Source organism: Triturus cristatus, chromosome 9, assembly GCF_964204655.1.
Source record: "Triturus cristatus chromosome 9, aTriCri1.1, whole genome shotgun sequence".
NCBI classification, from domain to species: Eukaryota; Metazoa; Chordata; class Amphibia; order Caudata; family Salamandridae; genus Triturus; species Triturus cristatus.
In genome coordinates, this window is record NC_140592.1 from 1,216,724,930 (window position 1) to 1,216,742,112 (window position 17,183).

A 17,183-nucleotide genomic window follows, 5' to 3' on the forward strand; every position below is an offset into this window, starting at 1 on the left:
TGGTGAGCTTTCTTTCCAAAAGCGAGACGTTACACTTTTTTTCTCTCTTGGTTTTGCTCTGCATCGAGAATGGACTTTTTTCTAATGTCCAAGTAGATTCTAGTTTCTTTCCCTCAATTTATATTGAATTCCTTGTCGGACCATGCTGCTAGAAGCCTAGGTTTGGATTTTTATAGTAAGATCTCCTTGTCTAAGCATTGGTTCTTTAATAGAGCATCACTTGTTATAGGCTGCAAATGCGGTTAGAGAAAATTAATAAAGTGAATTTAAAGGAGCAGCTGTATGGAAACGAGTTGGGAAAGGTATGTAGGTGAGTTGGGAAAGGTAAATGCTTTGCTAGAAGTTGGAAATATTCTGTTCCCTTTATACAAACTTGAAGTAAGATGGGTATAAGAGTAGAGTAGCTGCACCTTGCAACGGTTCATTAAACACTGCCACTTGGGCTTTGTCTTTTATTACAGATTATTAGATGGTATGTATATGTTGCTTCTATTTTGCACAAGGCACTTTACAACTGCATATCTGACACTTTAGTAAATACAATTTTGCACTTGACACTTTGAAATTGTATATTTGGTATCGGCGAGCTTCAATAAGTGATATTTTGGGCATTTATAATTTTAGACTAGATCTTGTTTTGATGTAACTATGATTCTGGGTTTGACCTGACTGTGATTCTAAAATATATGTGCACTTTTCCCTGCTTGCACTTTATACTTTGAAATCTGGATTTGATGACGTTATGGATATATTTTTAGGGTATCTATTAAGATATATTGCAGCTCTTTTTCTTCTTTCTGAATGCTCCTTTTTGGGTGCATTGTTGTTTGCTGAAGTCATAATCCTGTAAGAAATCGAAATAAAGAAAATGTTGAAAAAATATATATATGTCTATTAAATCGTACGTAAGTTAGATTTTTATATAGTGCACATACTGAACTGAATTTCTTCTAGGTGGTCGGAGAGTTAAGACAGTGAAATAATGCACATGGAAGGGAATTAATTTGCTTATGATCAGACAATTTGGTAAAGTAGGGAAGATAGATTTGAACCCAGGTTTTCAGGCTATACTTTTTTTTTCTTCAATACATTTCAACATGTGTTCTACTTGTTTCACCGCTATGAAGACCTCCTACAAGGTGGTTCATCCTTCATCCAAAGTACCTCTCTGATTTTGTTGATTATTACATCTCAGTACAAACTGGTTAAAAATTCTTTCCTCTCAGGTCTCACCAAATTTACATGTCGAAGCCAATTTACTGAGGCTATTAACCAATTCTTTCACCGTTTCATCCTTTACTTGGCTCCTCAGTCCAAAATGATATCTTTCAAGTATAGTATTCACTCTTGGTTAGTAATGTGTATCAAGCTCTGCTATTGCTATTTCAAATGCGTTGAAATCCCTCATCTCATTTAGTGACAACTCCTACATAGTTTTCAATACTTTTTGCACTTCTGCTCCCAGACAGTGTCATTTCAGCGCTCAATTAGTGCAGCAGACAATAGAATAGTTCACAATAACCTTTTTCCACTTGCTCCATTTAAGAAATGGGTAACAAGGAGAGAGTAAAAGAAATGGTGGCGCCGTGACATTCTGCATTTTCATCCCTAGTAATATATATATATATTTGCATTAAGAGTCTTAGCAAATTACTAGTAGCCTTGCAGTTGTGTCTTTGTGTCACAACACACCAGACAGATGTTTGGCACCAGTTCACCTCTGACCGACTACATGCATTAATTATTTACTCTGATATATATATATATATATATATATATATATATATATATATATATATATATATATATATTCAATAATCAATAGCTGTGGAGAGTGATTTCCAGCCCTAATATCCTGGCTAATTTTATATTCCAATAAAGGTAATACATGTTAGATGTCCCAACATAAGATGCCAATGGTTTTTTCTCCTCCTGTCCTCTAAACAGTGTGAGGGCAGTAGGGCTTCATGTGGTACAAGTGAGCATGCGTGTGAGACTAGCATGCGTGTGAGGCTTTTAGAGTCACACCTCCCATATTACTGCTCTGACAGAGAGCAACCTCTGGCCAAAACCTGAAGCTGTCCCACAGAGTCGATACCGCTGCCGGGCATTAATCAAGAGATGTGCGCGGAGATCAGCATCTCTCCTACTAGAACAAGAATTGGCATAGCCAATAGGTCTCGCTTTTGGGACATTATAAGTATTTAGTTATGCAGCACAATATCCTTGGTACAACAACATCAACTGTTGCATGGCTTAACACTTAGAAGGTACAAGGTTTAGCCATGCAACAGCTGATGTTGTTGCACCAAGGATATTGTGCTGCATAACTAAATACTTATAAGGTCCCAAAAGCGAGACTATTGGCTATGCCAATGCTTGTTATACATGCCCACAGACCATGCAGTCACTGACACACATAGCAGCCCTATCATAGTACCCCGAGTCACAGTATTTTGTTCAAATCATAGTATGGGGCTCCATGAACATTAGGTTCAAAGTCAATGAAGTGGGCGGGGGGGTGTCTGGTAACAATGTGCAAGTTACTTGGCCTTCAGTAGCTCACAATGATTTTTAATGATCAGAAGTAGCTTTGATTACAGAACATCTTAATAAAATTCATCTACAAACCACAAGATGGCAGCACCAGATAACATATAAAAATGGTCATCATAATAGGGAATATTTCTGCGTGAATCGTTAAAACAGGGTTTGCCTTGCTTCAGATGAAATTGCTTCAACTTGGCAGCGGAGGGGAGGGGGTTCTATCTACTGTGCCAGTGAAACGCAAATCTTTGCTAGCCGAGCTCATGCGTGGAAGCATTGAAGTAAACATGTCAGCTAAAAGAACGTTGGTGAAGGCTACACAGTATTTGTACTTCACTTACCTGAGTGCCAGTAGTGATACCTTTCATAGGTCATAAAAATGGGCAAAAATATTGGAAAAATCTGGCAGTCTTTGAGACCATGTTAGTCCCTTCTACAGTTCATTCCATAAATAGTGTTGCGCTCATGAAACACACCTGCTTCTGACGTAGGAATCCTTTGCTGCGCGCACACACTGGCAAACACCTTTCTTGGCAGTGATATAGTTGGAGCTGCTGGAATTATGGGACAGTGGAGGATCAAATTATGCGGCGGGGTTCACTAAACTATGCAGCAAAAGAAGTCAAAATTATGTGGCAGGCTTCTGTAAATGCAGCACAGCAGTCCTTGTTCGTACAGAATCCACAGATCCAGAAGTGTACTGAAAAGTTGGGTCAAAGGGTTCAATATTTATACCTAGGGCCCACTTTGAAGTAGAGGAAGCTTCTAGAGGTTTCCATCCCCCTGAGGTGTCAGGCATTCCCTTCCTTCCAATCCTGGCTCCAGCTTATCTGGGGTCACAAAGGACCAGTGTCAAACACTTTGTGAGAGTGTCTTCTTCGGTCAACTGGCAGTAACTGGAGTACATGGTGGCCAATGGAGCTATCTACACCTCAGTTAGCCCAAGAAAGGGTTAAAAACAGCAACGCCCTTCCCATGGGCCCTCAGGTTCAAACACTGATTGGCTCCTGTTTTGGTATACTTCAAATGCTAAAAAAAATGCCTCCCTCTGTTGTCACAGGACATTAGGAAGATCGTGGTTCAGGCACTGGTGACGTCAAAATTGGACCATGCTAATAGCCTGTACCTGGGCCTAGCTGAGTACCTTACTCAGCGCCTACAATTAGTGCAGAACGCTGCAGCCAGAGCGATCCTTAGACCGAAGCCTAGATCTCACATGACTCCCATCCTCAAATCTCTGCACTGCCTACGAATGAAAGAAAGAATCAAGTTCAAAGCCATGGTGATATTTTTCAAAGCACTCCATGGCGTAGGAGCCAAGTAGCTCAAGAAGCGTGTTAACCGCTACATTCCGACTAGGACCCTCAGATCCTCTACTGCAGATCTTGCACGCATTCCCAAAATACGCCTAGCACGCATAGGGGGCAGATCCTTCGGGTTTTTGAGTGCACAAACTTGGAACCGCCTGCCTGCTACGTTGAGTCCCCTGCCGGCCTGTCAATGTTCAGGAAACTCCTCAAAACCTGACTTTTCAAGAATAAGTCACACTTCAGTGATCTGCCACTGGTGTCCACATTCAGCGCCAGGACACTCTAGGTTGAGTAGCTGTGCGCTATATTAAATCTGCGTCATTCATTCATTCAGTTATGCAATTGTGCGGCTGTGGTGATTTTTGCATATTTATAGATTTGCGGCATTGGCCACATAATCCATCAACTGTCGAATAATCTGCAAATTTTATCAAAAAAACTAATTTTGTTCCTTGCTCGGTCTGTTCAAAAGTTACTAAAAACACAGTGTTTCAGCGCAGTGGAAGGCCCTTTGCAAAGGTTGACTGGTCACCTTTCTGTTGCTTTTTGCTATATTGGGGTGCTAAGCTGGTACTGATGAATTGCAACCAATGGCCAGGCAGTGTTAACCAGTTTAAAAATGAAAAAATAATGAAGTAATACTATCATAAAATGTGCTGCATTACTCCGCATAATTTGCCTTTTCTTGCGGCCTCGTTTAATTAACCCTGCTGCATAATTTGGCTCTCTCCTGTCGCATAATTCCAGTTGCCCTGCCTATAGAGTGTATAAGGCCGCCAGTATTTTCTGAGCCACAGCCATGATGCTTCAAGTTACCGACTTAAGCAAAGAACCGCCATTACTTCCACTTCCCTTTACTTCGACCCCATTCATTCACGTCGCACCATAGTTGGACTGCCTTTTCTTATATTGCCATCACGTTGACCTTTGCATGTGGATTTAGACTTGAAAGGTAAGTAATTATTAAGTTAAAATTTAGTGTTAAAAGCCACCACAAAAAGGTTTACTAATGAAAAGGTGGCAATTTACTTTAAAGGTACTTGCTTATGGTAATTGATTCAACCAGAGAGTTTCCCTCTCTTTATCTGTATTAATATGAGGACTTAAGAATCATGTGTCTAAGCTGTTCTTCATTCTTGGCAGGAAGGACCACACAACCCCATCCTGAAGCTTGTGCTTTTGGTTGGAGACAGAGGGAGAAGAAATTTTCTTCAAGAAAATGCATTTTGCACCAAAGACGAGGTTGAATAAACATGGAGGAAAGACTGTAAAGAAAGATTACACGCAGCTCTGGAGCAGCCTGCCTCAGTAACTCTGGAACCAAGCTCACCACTGTCCCTCCTGTGACCTTGTCACCATTCCCTACTGTCATAAGTCTCTGGCTTTGAGTGAAGGCACGGCTAGAGGCCAAATAAAAAAATAATAAACTTTCAAATGATCATTTTGTAAACTTACACAAATCAGTCCACAACTACCTACCTATACCTCTAAAAACACTGATGTACAGTGCAATAGAAAGTTAAGAAAATTGTTTCTTTTATCTTCTGAAATGTTTCTACTTAACTATTTTAAAAATCTAGCCTGAGAACATGTTTGAAATTGTCAAAAGTAAATGCTATTCTCTGCTAATTTATGTTATTCTCGCTGTGGCAAACGGCTCTTTTTATGCATATTACAAAAACTGCACACACAAAATAATAATAAGTTTCCTTGGATTCTGAATGTATACTCAAATAAATAAGCCTATGTTACTGATGACTACCTCTTGACAAGTTATGTAATGTAAATACGTTACATATCTTATCATCCTTTACACTATTGAGAAACACGGCTGTCATAATTAATTCCTTAAATTTGAAGCGCTCTATCAACTGGATACTGTCAGTGCTCATTTTTTATTTAATGTTATAAATAAAAAAAATAAACTATGTACCATATGTTAGATTGGCCAGTTTAATAGCTCCTTACTTACACTTCTAAGGTCCTACCCCCTCTAGAAACCCTTAAAGCACTGGGTCCCTCATGCATACAGGGTATCTGACCCACCCACTACTCGTCCCTCTGGCCAATAGGCAAGTGATGCAGAAAATGTTGCGACCCTCTGCTTGCAGTATTATTGGAGGCTTCTTCAGGTCACGTCCTGCATAATCTACTTCTCAGAAGTGCACGCTCAACACAGTGAAACAACAGAAACCAAACACCTTAATCTGGAAGTAAACCATGAAAATATAGCAACACCCCACTTACCTATCAGCTACTTTGGACATTTTTAAACAGTGCCGGTCTATCTGCACATTGAGAAAGGTTATCTGCAGAGATTAGACAGGGAAAGAAAAGACCAATGTTAACACAATAGGATGTAATGCGCATTACTCTGTAATCTCAGTAAATGACATGTATGTATCAACAGAAAACTCCACATTGTCTACTTCTGTATAAGGACACTAGCGTGAGTGGTGTAGCCAGTGCGCATGGACCCTAGAGCTGTTTGAATTATAAAATACCACTATGAGCAGGGCCTTGGAGTCACTGCACCTGCGGCACAATAGAAGCCACGCCCCTGCCCAGTGTACGTGATAATTAACATCCCAATGTGGCTTGCTTTCTGAGAAGACCCAATTGAGTAAATTCTAGTTTGAGCACTAGTTTTATTCTATAGTCTTTTGATGAGGGTGATAGGAGGCACTCAGCACTTTAAATGAATAAAGTAGCTGCGGGTGAAGTAAAGGAGGTGAAGGAGCACTTTGGAAACCATTATATTTCTTTTTTCCGTACTTGTTTCCTGGAGGGGGGATCCCTTCCTCCAGATCTGCCTATCCTTCAGCTTCCACCAGATTGACTGATTTGTGAATGACACTGGGTTCAGTTTTATTTTACCAGGACCAGCAAAGCCCCCAGTCTATATGCCATCTCCCCAGGCTCTCATTACCTTCCCTCCCTCACCTATTTTCCCACTTCTGATGGAGGGTGCTTCTTCTCAGAATCTGGAAGGAGAAGTCACTCTTGATCCCAATTGCTCCATTTCCGGCAAGGAAGATGCCGTTCCTCTGCTCAAACATTTATCAGTGTCCTCCCAGTGGGATTCCACTCAGGAGACCAGCCCTTTCAATTGCTTCTTTGCTCCTCCCTTTAGTTGGCGTATTTTAATCTGGGAGGGTGAGGGCTTGAGTAAATGAGTAGCTTCATTCCCACTGAGCGCTTCCAGGGCCCTTACACCCTCAAGGCTTACAGCTCTCACTAGGAGGCTTTTGGCAGATGCGGTCCCGGCCATGAGTTCATTCTTCTCTCCTGCGGCGCCTTGCAGACTCTAGAGTTTTGGATTAACAGGTTTAATTTGGGCTTGTCAGTGTTTGCTCTTCATGGCCAACTGGTGGCTGTGACAACAGCCATGCCTTCACATAGGACGTTTTCTGTGGTGAGACTTTGGTTTCAACCCTTTGTGGAGCTTTCACTTGTCATAGAATTTATGCAAAATGTTGTCAATGGAATTACAACTTCACAACCCCCTACTTTAATGGTGGCATCCTGGGGAGGTAAGTTATCTGTCTGAAGACAATTGAGACAGCATGTTTTTGAAAGTGAAGTCCTAGTTAATTTGATAACTTCTGCTTTGCTTTTACGTAAGTACTCAATTGGACTTGCTACCCAAAGCGAAGAGCTTGCATCGCTTACGATTCGTAATTCCATTATTGGACTAGACACAAACCAATTTCAGAAGATTCATGATTATCAGATATTTCCCATAGCTAAATGAGAGTTGGAGAAAGGGTGTCAAAGAGATGCACATAGCAAATCTATAGCTGACTATATTTAAACTAGTTAGGGAAGAGGTCCCTGTAACAGCAAGCCTGCACAGTTCACCATGAATGACCGTGACATGACTGAGGGTGGGGTACACTGCGTTTTGGGAGACGCGACCCAGTAGCTGAACTGCGGACTTTGGAACCTGGGTTCCAATCTCAGCTCAAGTGCATGACAGAAAATTTCACTTTTCTGGGCTAACTACTTAATCTCCCTCTGCCTAAAATTGTAAATATGGGAAATGTGAAACCACTGTGCAATTTAAATGTGTAAACCTCAGACTGAGACTGGTGTACACAGACTTGTATCATTTCCCCATTAACAGAGAGTGTTCTATTGTTAACCCGCTAGGTGTGCATTGTGTGAATTTAAATGTGTACACAGACGTGAAGAACAGGGAATTCCTCATCAAACAGTATAATGAGGTTATTGTGATCGTACATACAAGAGAGGGGTGTAATCTACCAGAAGTGTAGTAGGAGAGCAGGAGACAATAGCAACATCTAGGACTTCTCAAGGCAATGACTTCATTGAAAGTGAAAAATCTAGATATGCTCACAGGATAACATTGTATGTTATAATACACATGTATCAGTTTACATGACATCTATGTGCTCTTTCTTCAGGTTCAAACAATGTTACACATCAAGTTCAGTACCTTCACATTTGAAGACAAACACTACTTACAATACTGGCCTTATTACAAAGAACACCCACCCTTTTCCGTAAGTCGTCTTTCGTAGTTTTCCTTATGACTGTGGAGGGCACGTGGACAGGACTCTGAGACTGAGATTCTTCTGTTACTCCATATACTGACTGCAAAAAGAGTGAGATCTGTAATCATCAGCTTTCACCCACGCAAGGTCACATTCAAGAGTGAGATCTGTGATCATCAGCTTTCACCCACGCAAGGTCACATTCAAGAGTGAGATCTGTCATCATCAGCTTTCACCCACGCAAGGTCACGTTCAAGAGTGAGATCTGTCATCATCAGCTTTCACCCACGCAAGGTCACATTCAAGAGTGAGATCTGTCATCATCAGCTTTCACCCACGCAAGGTCACATTCAAGAGTGAGATCTGTGATCATCAGCTTTCACCCAAGCAAGGTCACATTCAAGAGTGAGATCTGTGATCATCAGCTTTCACCCACGCAAGGTCACATTCAAGAGTGAGATCTGATATCATCAGCTTTCACCCACGCAAGGTCACATTCAAGAGTGAGATCTGTGATCATCAGCTTTCACCCACGCAAGGTCACATTCAAGAGTGAGATCTGTGATCATCAGCTTTCACCCAAGCAAGGTCACATTCAAGAGTGAGATCTGTCATCATCAGCTTTCACCCACGCAAGGTCACGTTCAAGAGTGAGATCTGTGATCATCAGCTTTCACCCACGCAAGGTCACATTCAAGAGTGAGATCTGTCATCATCAGCTTTCACCCACGCAAGGTCACATTCAAGAGTGAGATCTGTGATCATCAGCTTTCACCCAAGCAAGGTCACATTCAAGAGTGAGATCTGTCATCATCAGCTTTCACCCACGCATGGTCACATTCAAGAGTGAGATCTGTCATCATCAGCTTTCACCCACGCAAGGTCACATTCAAGAGTGAGATCTGTGATCATCAGCTTTCACCCACGCAAGGTCACGTTCAAGAGTGAGATCTGTGATCGACAGCTTTCAGCCACGCAAGGTCACATTCAAGAGTGAGATCTGTCATCATCAGCTTTCACCCAAGCAAGGTCACATTCAAGAGTGAGATCTGTCATCATCAGCTTTCACCCACGCAAGGTCACATTCAAGAATGAGATCTGTGATCATCAGCGTTCACCCACGCAAGGTCACGTTCAAGAGTGAGATCTGTGATCGACAGCTTTCACCCACGCAAGGTCACATTCAAGAGTGAGATCTGTCATCATCAGCTTTCACCCACGCAAGGTCACATTCAAGAGTGAGATCTGTGATCATCAGCTTTCACCCAAGCAAGGTCACATTCAAGAGTGAGATCTGTCATCATCAGCTTTCACCCACGCAAGGTCACATTCAAGAGTGAGATCTGTGATCATCAGCTTTCACCCAAGCAAGGTCACATTCAAGAGTGAGATCTGTCATCATCAGCTTTCACCCACGCAAGGTCACATTCAAGAATGAGATCTGTGATCGACAGCTTTCACCCACGCAAGGTCACATTCAAGGACAGAATCCTAACATTTCCATTTTTGATGCCTCAACTACTCCTTGAGTAGTTTTTTATAACACAATGGAAACCCAGTAATCGTGAGGGACCAGGGGTAATTGGTAGAACATGAAAAAGAGGTCCCTCGCTGAATGAATATGCAGAAATAATGTGTAATAAAAGGACAGTTTCAATCAAACACTTAAAGTCACAAAAACAGCGCAGTGAGGGCCACTGTGCTCGGGGTTCCTTCATAAGTGACGCAAGTACGTAAACAATGTGATCATCTTGTGGGTCCAAATAAGAAGAACAACAAAGCCCGTCATAACAAATCATATATACAAAAGTGGATCTGCGGTATAATCAGTCGACGGCATTTCGATGCTCAACAAAGTCCAGGATCATTACCAGGGCTCTAACATCTATCGTAAGCCCAAGAGCATCTCAGCAGCCACTGAGAAGCAATACAACTCCACAGCAGACACCCATGGAGACAGAATTCATCAGAACAGCCTTAAAATCCAAAATATGTGGCAGAAGCCAGGGGGCGGTCGCTTGGGGCTGTTTCAGTGCCTGTGGGTGGACTCACCATGAGGCAGGCATAGACCAGGAGGGACTGAAACAGGATACATGAGCAGGAGCAATCAAGTCCCGCTGACCGATGACTACAACCATGGTTACAATTGCTATTTCATTGCACATAATCTCTGCATATTGCTTTAACTAGGGGCCTCTGTGCCTTGTTCTTCACTACACCTTGAAGCTGGAGGTTCTCCTGACATATGGTGACCAGAATCAATCCATCAATCAATCAATTTCTGGTCAGTGAAACATCCAGAGTTGTAATCATGATGGGTTGTCTTAAGAGGATTAGTAGGGTTACTAATTGAAAATAACATAGGAATGGAAATGCATGTTTGCATATAATACTATAGCCTTATAGCCCGCCGTAGCGGGCTATACCGGCTGTTAAAGGCCCGCTGCAGCGTTAAAGGCCCGAGCCGAAGGTGAGGGACTTTAACAAAGCAGCGGGACTTTAAAAGCCGGTATAGTCCTGCTACGAAGGGCTATAAGGCTATTAGAACATTCTGCCACTAGAGGGCAGAATGTTCTAACAAATAAAACAAAGCCTTCAGGGAGCGCGAGGGGATTCACATCCCCTCAGGCTTCCTGAAGTCTTTGTTCACAGTCAGAGCTGTGAACAAAGACACATTGGAATGTTGGAGTTCCGGGCTTATACCAGCCATTATAAGCCCGGAGCGCTCCATTGTTTTCAATGGAGCTACCAACATTCCAATGTTCTAATATAGCCTTATAGCGCGCCGTAGCGGGCTATACCCGCTGTTAAAGGCCCGCTGCAGCGTTAAAGGCCCGAGCCGAAGGCGAGGGACTTTAACAACGCAGCGGGACTTTAAAAGCCGGTATAGCCCTGCTACGAAGGGCTATAAGGCTATTAGAACATTCTGCCACTAGAGGGCAGAATGTTCTAACAAAACAAAGCCTTCAGGGAGCGCGAGGGGATTCACATCCCCTCAGGCTCCCTGAAGTCTTTGTTCACAGCCAGAGCTGTGAACAAAGAAACATTGGAATGTTGGTTCTCCGGGCTTATACCAGCCATTATAAGCCCAGAGCACTCCATTGTTTTCAACGGAGCTACCAACATTCCAATGTTCTAATAGAGAGTATTAGCAGTTGCTAGCGGTATGGTCACACTTCGGGGGTATTCTAAGTGAGCACTTCGCTTTTAAGTTGTTTTTCTTGGTAGCATGCTGGAGATACTTTGAGCACATGTGGCACACCAGGTGTGTGTTTACTGAATTTAATAAGAGATATAAAGTACCAAGCTGTTTATTGCATTAAATGTATAGCCCTGATGAAGTTGACGGTTTCAATTATACCGTGCCGAAACTCATGTTGGCTGCTTCTGTGTGCATTCTTGGAGTGTATGGGCAAATAGGCAAAATATTGTATGCAACAGAGTTAATTCCCAGCTCGGTGGTGGGAATGGAGTGGTCAGCCTTCCCCATTTGCCCAGCACCTATATTCAACTACTATGTAGGCAGATATAGATATTGACAGGCGAAATAAACAGTTACACTTTCCACTTGACTAATCTTTAAATCCAGTGGGATGCCAGTTTTTTTTTTGCTGTTGTGATGTTCTTCAATTTCTTTTAGTTACTAGGTTAGGCTATATATTAATATACCTTTAGAGTATTTTTAGGTCTCGCCTGACCCAGCGCATGCGCTGGTCTGGCGAGACATTTTGAGAGGGCTCCAAAAAGTGCTACCAGGCCAGCCTAGAGCTACAGTGCATGTGCGCTTTACCGCGATTACTTTCACTTTCGCGGCCGTGCGGCCGCTTTGATGTTCTCCTTGATGCTTCAATAGATTGCAGCAGTTAAAACAAGCATTGGCATATCCAATAGGTCTCGCTTTTGGGACCTTATAAGTGTTCAGTTATGCAACTGTTGCATGGCTAAACACTTATAAGGTCCCAAAGGCGAGACCTATTGGCTATGCCAATGCTTGTTATGTAGTGCCGTTCGGCCCAATCCACAAACTTTATTGAGCAGCTATGTTTCATGAGCCCAAAACACCTTGAGCTTGGCATTAGTTCCTCATCCTGACTTAGAGTATGAGAAATGGAGACATTTTGATCTCTGAAGGAATGTGGAAAATATGGAAATTCTGAAATGGAGACATTTTGCTCTCTGATGGTATGTGGAAAATATGGAAATTCTGAAATGGAGCCATTTTGCTCTCTGGGGGTATGTGGAAAATATAAAGATTCTTAAATGAAGCTATTTTGCTCTCTGGGGGTATGTGGAAAATACGGAAATTCGGCCTGCATTGTTGAATTTCAGTAAATTCATATTTGAGAGTGGCGATGATTTATGACCCTTGCTGGTAGGGTCTGTCTGCAGCATTAGGTGACCACCCACCAGCCTGCACGTCTATTGGTATCCACAGGTCTTTTACAGGTGAGTTCACACCCTACGAACAGACACATTTACTCCTGGCAAGTGTGGGTGGGTGGATTGGAGCACTGCCACATTCACGGGGGGGGGGATTCTCCACAGGGGAAGTCTTTTGTTGTTGGCGAATAAGTGCCTGTACCAATGCAAATGAGCGGCACTTTACTTTCCTGAATCCTTCTCTGCATGGATACCATGTGCCAAAGAAGGCCACTGGTTAACACATCCTTAAACAAGACTACCCAGGAAATCCATTTCCACAAAAATACTCTTCAGACAGATAGTGGGGGGGGGGGGAGGAGGGGAGGTTGAGCTATTGAGCTACAACTCAACATTTGAAAAGGTGCACTGGAATTTCACATAATATACTCTCAAATTGAACTTTCTTTATACATGGTTACTTTTTCCAAACATTAAAGTACCCCAAGGAAAAGAAAGCAATTAAAGCAATAAAACCCTATTCCGCGTGTCCTAATGCCACAAACCTTCTAAGCAGGAGAAGTGAAGAGGTTTGTGGGCTTTTAAACTGGTTACATTTTCCCTATAAAAAAGCCATAAAATGCAAAGCCCAAGGCATCTCTTTTGGCAAGTGGAGGTGTGCGGATAAATATATTTAAGGCCCCAAAATTGAAGTATTACAGAACGCCAAGCATTTTGTATTCAAAATAAAGCTTGATATCTTTGAAAACAAAGAGGGTTGTTTATTGGAATTATTTCAAGTCCTCAGGTGCATCAGAGCCTGAGAACAGCTGTCCACATTGACTCAAAGCTCGTGTTCCAGTGCATTTCGACCGTCTATGAATACATATGTGTTCAGCTCTGAACCTGTAAAGTTTTTTAACATGAACACCTGGGACCTCTCATCCTGCAAATTTTTAGGTAGAGCCTATAGTAGCAGCGCGCATGCGCTGCTCGCTCTGCAAGTCATGCAGTAATGGAGTATGCAGTGGAAGCTCTGCCCACTCTCCGCCCATGTTTTTTATTGGTTTGTGTCATTGTCTTTCGTAAATGCTGCCTTCTGATTGATTACGAGGCTTGTTAGTCCCTCCTTATTATGGCCATATCGTCATTTGTACCCTCCCATGGCTACTGTCCCCTTTTTTTCCCAGTGTTACACGGTACGGTACGTGTTATTTAGACTGTGAGCACTACTTTGTCCCTGCCTCTCTCCCCCTTCTCCCCCCTCCCCCTGCTCGCACTCCCGTTGTCCGTGCTTCCCCCAGCTCCCGTTGTCTGCAATGCAATGCAATAGTTCTCGCGTAAATGTGAGTCCTAGTGCATTGCAAATGCTTGTTAGAAGCTGTTGTGGTTAAAATATTCATGTTTTTTCGGATAAAACTGCAGTTTTCTGACTCGCCTGCATGGATTAAGTGAGCATTTATAATTGTTCAACCTGTCTAAATCGAGCTGCATTGCAAGAGCGTAATCTATTTGGCAACATTTCTGAGATATTCAATTTATAAAATACACATTTTATTTGAACTGTGGTGCTGTTCAAGTTACTTCTAAAGCCTCTAGAGCACAGAGATTATGAGTACAGGTGTTAACCTTTTACATTTGACTAGGTGTGTACCCAAGTATTGGAAGACACTCTGTGCAGCGTTGTGATTAATTGGGGTGCTGAAAAGTGTGAACTATGCATGCTTACTAAACCCCACATTACCACTGGTGGTATTTACAACCAGTGATAAGCTGGTGTTAGCGCATGTCCACATCTTCCTAGCATTACCGCCCAGAAATAGTAGTCATTCGCTGTAAGTTGTGTGCCTTTCATAATGAGGCTGAGAGCTTTATTCATTCTTTTGTTAATGGTGGAATTGCAAAGCACTGATTACCTGACTTCATTTCAGGTCAGTCTAGTCTGTTCTGCTTTACCTGTGCTCGTACACCGTCAGTCAGAAGCTAATGGACTTACAGAACACCAGCGTCTGAGGTATCATTACACTGGTTGCAATATCTGGTTGAACTTTGAGACCGATGTGGAATTTTGCAAAGCGACCTATGTACTAATAGGTCAGGTTCTGAAATTGCGAATTGGAGTCCAACCTACCTAATTAATATTCATTAGGTAGGTTGCAAAATTTGGACTCACTCCAACTGGATACAATCACAGGAATGGTGGAATGCCTGGGCCATCAGACCATCATGTCTGTGATTGTATATAAATACAGAAACCTTTTTAATGCAGCCTGGATTCCTTAGAGGAAACAAGGCTACTTAAAAAAAAAAAGTTTCCTTATTGTAAATGTGCCTCTAAGAGCGTTAGCTGTGGTCCCTTGAAAACGTTTTCCACAATTTACAAAGGGGTGGAGGAGTCCAAAGGGGACCCCCTTCCCTTTTGCTAACGAGTTATCACCCCAGCTTGGGAGTTGCAACTCTTCAATTGTTCATAGCTAGAATTATGGTTGCAAACCATTGATACATAGGGTACTGATTCAGTATTTGGAATTTATGCCCAAAACATGCGTCTTCCCAATACCGAATCAGTATCCAGTCACAATCCCATTTTAGGAGTTGGTAAAAGTTTACTGTCTCCTAAAATGAGGCTGATACATAGGAAAACCTTTTCAAGTTGCAAACTCTGGTTTGGACCATAAAACACCTTAGTAACTCTGGCCTTATGTAATATAGAGACTGTATGAGGAAGATTGATAAATGTTAATAGACCATACAGAAAACTCATTACAACAACATTTTTACTTAGGTGGAAGATTACCATTGACTTCAAGGTGGTGGAAAATATATATATCATATCTGGTAAATTTGTTTTCATAGGTCTTTCTGGGTCGATGCATGGTACTGATGGTTCCTTTATAAAGAGCCATGGAGTCTCATAAGTGTGATATCCCCCCTCCCTCTCACATATGTTAAATACTTGGGTTCACAAGAGATTCTGGAGTGTTAATACCACAGGCATGTCTGCAGAACTTCCTCCCAGTTCATGAAACTGACCTTTTTAATTTTTTGTGGGTTTTTCATCCGACGACACTTCCGAATGTCCATTTCTGTCGTGTTCACACATCCAGGCTGAATGAGAACAATATAGAGTTAAATTCCATTTTCCAATTATTTTTCTAGTCTCCATCAACTAACATTTATTAAATTAATGTCAGAAGCAGGCCCTGGTTATATATTGAATATAGACCACAGGATCTCAGTTCTGGTCCTTCTCCGGTGATCCACCCTTACTACCTTGCAGACAGTGTTTCACGCAGATGGCCTGCTGGTCAGAGAAGAGGTAGGACTTTATCAAATCACCTCAGAAGTTAATGCATGTCTGTTTTTAAAGCAAAGTTCTACAGGGGCATCATGGAGAGTGTGAGGAGGTGAAATGATAATAATGCATACCATGAAGTAGTAACGTTTCTACCCCCGTACAACTAGAGATGCTTCATAATGGCGTGGAAAAGACAAGTGTACGGTAAGTGCCAACCATTTATATTCTAATATGAGCTATATCAACCAACATAAAAGGATTGAAAGTGCCAAGATTGCATAAATTACCAGTTTTCTGATGCACTAATTCTACTGAAAATCTATATCAGCCCTCATTTCAGCCGAGCTCTCAGGTCAGCCGAGCCCTCATTTCAGCCGAGCTCTCAGGTCAGCCTGACTGCTGCAAAGCTACACATGCAGCCAAGAACTTTGCTTTTTGATTTGTGTTGTACGGAGTGATTACTGTAAGGGTTGCTACTCAATTCTATACTGCCAAATTTGTCTTTTCATTTTATTTGCAATATAACCTCTATACTGACAATGTTTATATTCATTGATAATCCTCAAAATTAAGACAATTTTAGTTATGTGCCCTGATTCTATCCTCATGCATAGTTCAGATAATGGTTATCACTCAATGTATTTTGGGAATCCATTATCAGCTTGTTCAGAAGAATATCAGAATGCAATGATCCATGTTTTCAACCATACAACTTTCTGTGTAAATAAAACTACAGAGGACGCACAAGGAAAGAATTGGTACCTTTTTGGAAGCCTTTCTATACCTGAATCCCTCTTTTATCCTCTGGCTTAAAGTCTATTTTCTTTTTCCCAAAATATGCAGGGTTGTGTCTGTTCATCATTCACATATGATGTAACATCAGACCTGCCTTATAGAAACGACATAGGTACTCCACAATCTATTTCCCTCATGGAAGTTTGCCTCTTATTTACAGTTTGGTCTGTCCCTTTTCGTGTTTTTGTCCTCATTGACAACATCATAGTCTTGCACGTGTCCCTATTCAATCGGCGTTGCATTCTGAGTTTCTTCATTCATGTAAAACACACATCATTTAGAAGCTCATTTAGTCATCAGGGCATTATTGTATCTAATGCTTTCATCCACCCACCTTCTCATCATAATAATACTTTT

At 41.9% G+C, this 17,183-nt stretch overlaps 1 protein-coding gene across 2 annotated transcripts in view; it reads right to left on the reverse strand.

Annotated features, from left to right (window-relative positions):
- The window catches only part of RGS6 (regulator of G protein signaling 6), a 1,064,816-nt gene that overhangs the window by 271,523 nt on the left and 776,110 nt on the right, over positions 1–17,183 (reverse strand). For both annotated transcript variants that reach the window (XM_085627281.1, XM_085627283.1), the window contains exons 10-12: positions 15,767–15,841; positions 8,376–8,474; positions 6,105–6,166 (exon numbers count right to left, since the gene is read on the reverse strand). In XM_085627281.1, the coding sequence (XP_085483407.1) occupies positions 6,105–6,166; positions 8,376–8,474; positions 15,767–15,841 (236 nt within the window). The remainder of the gene's footprint in view (positions 1–6,104; positions 6,167–8,375; positions 8,475–15,766; positions 15,842–17,183) is intronic.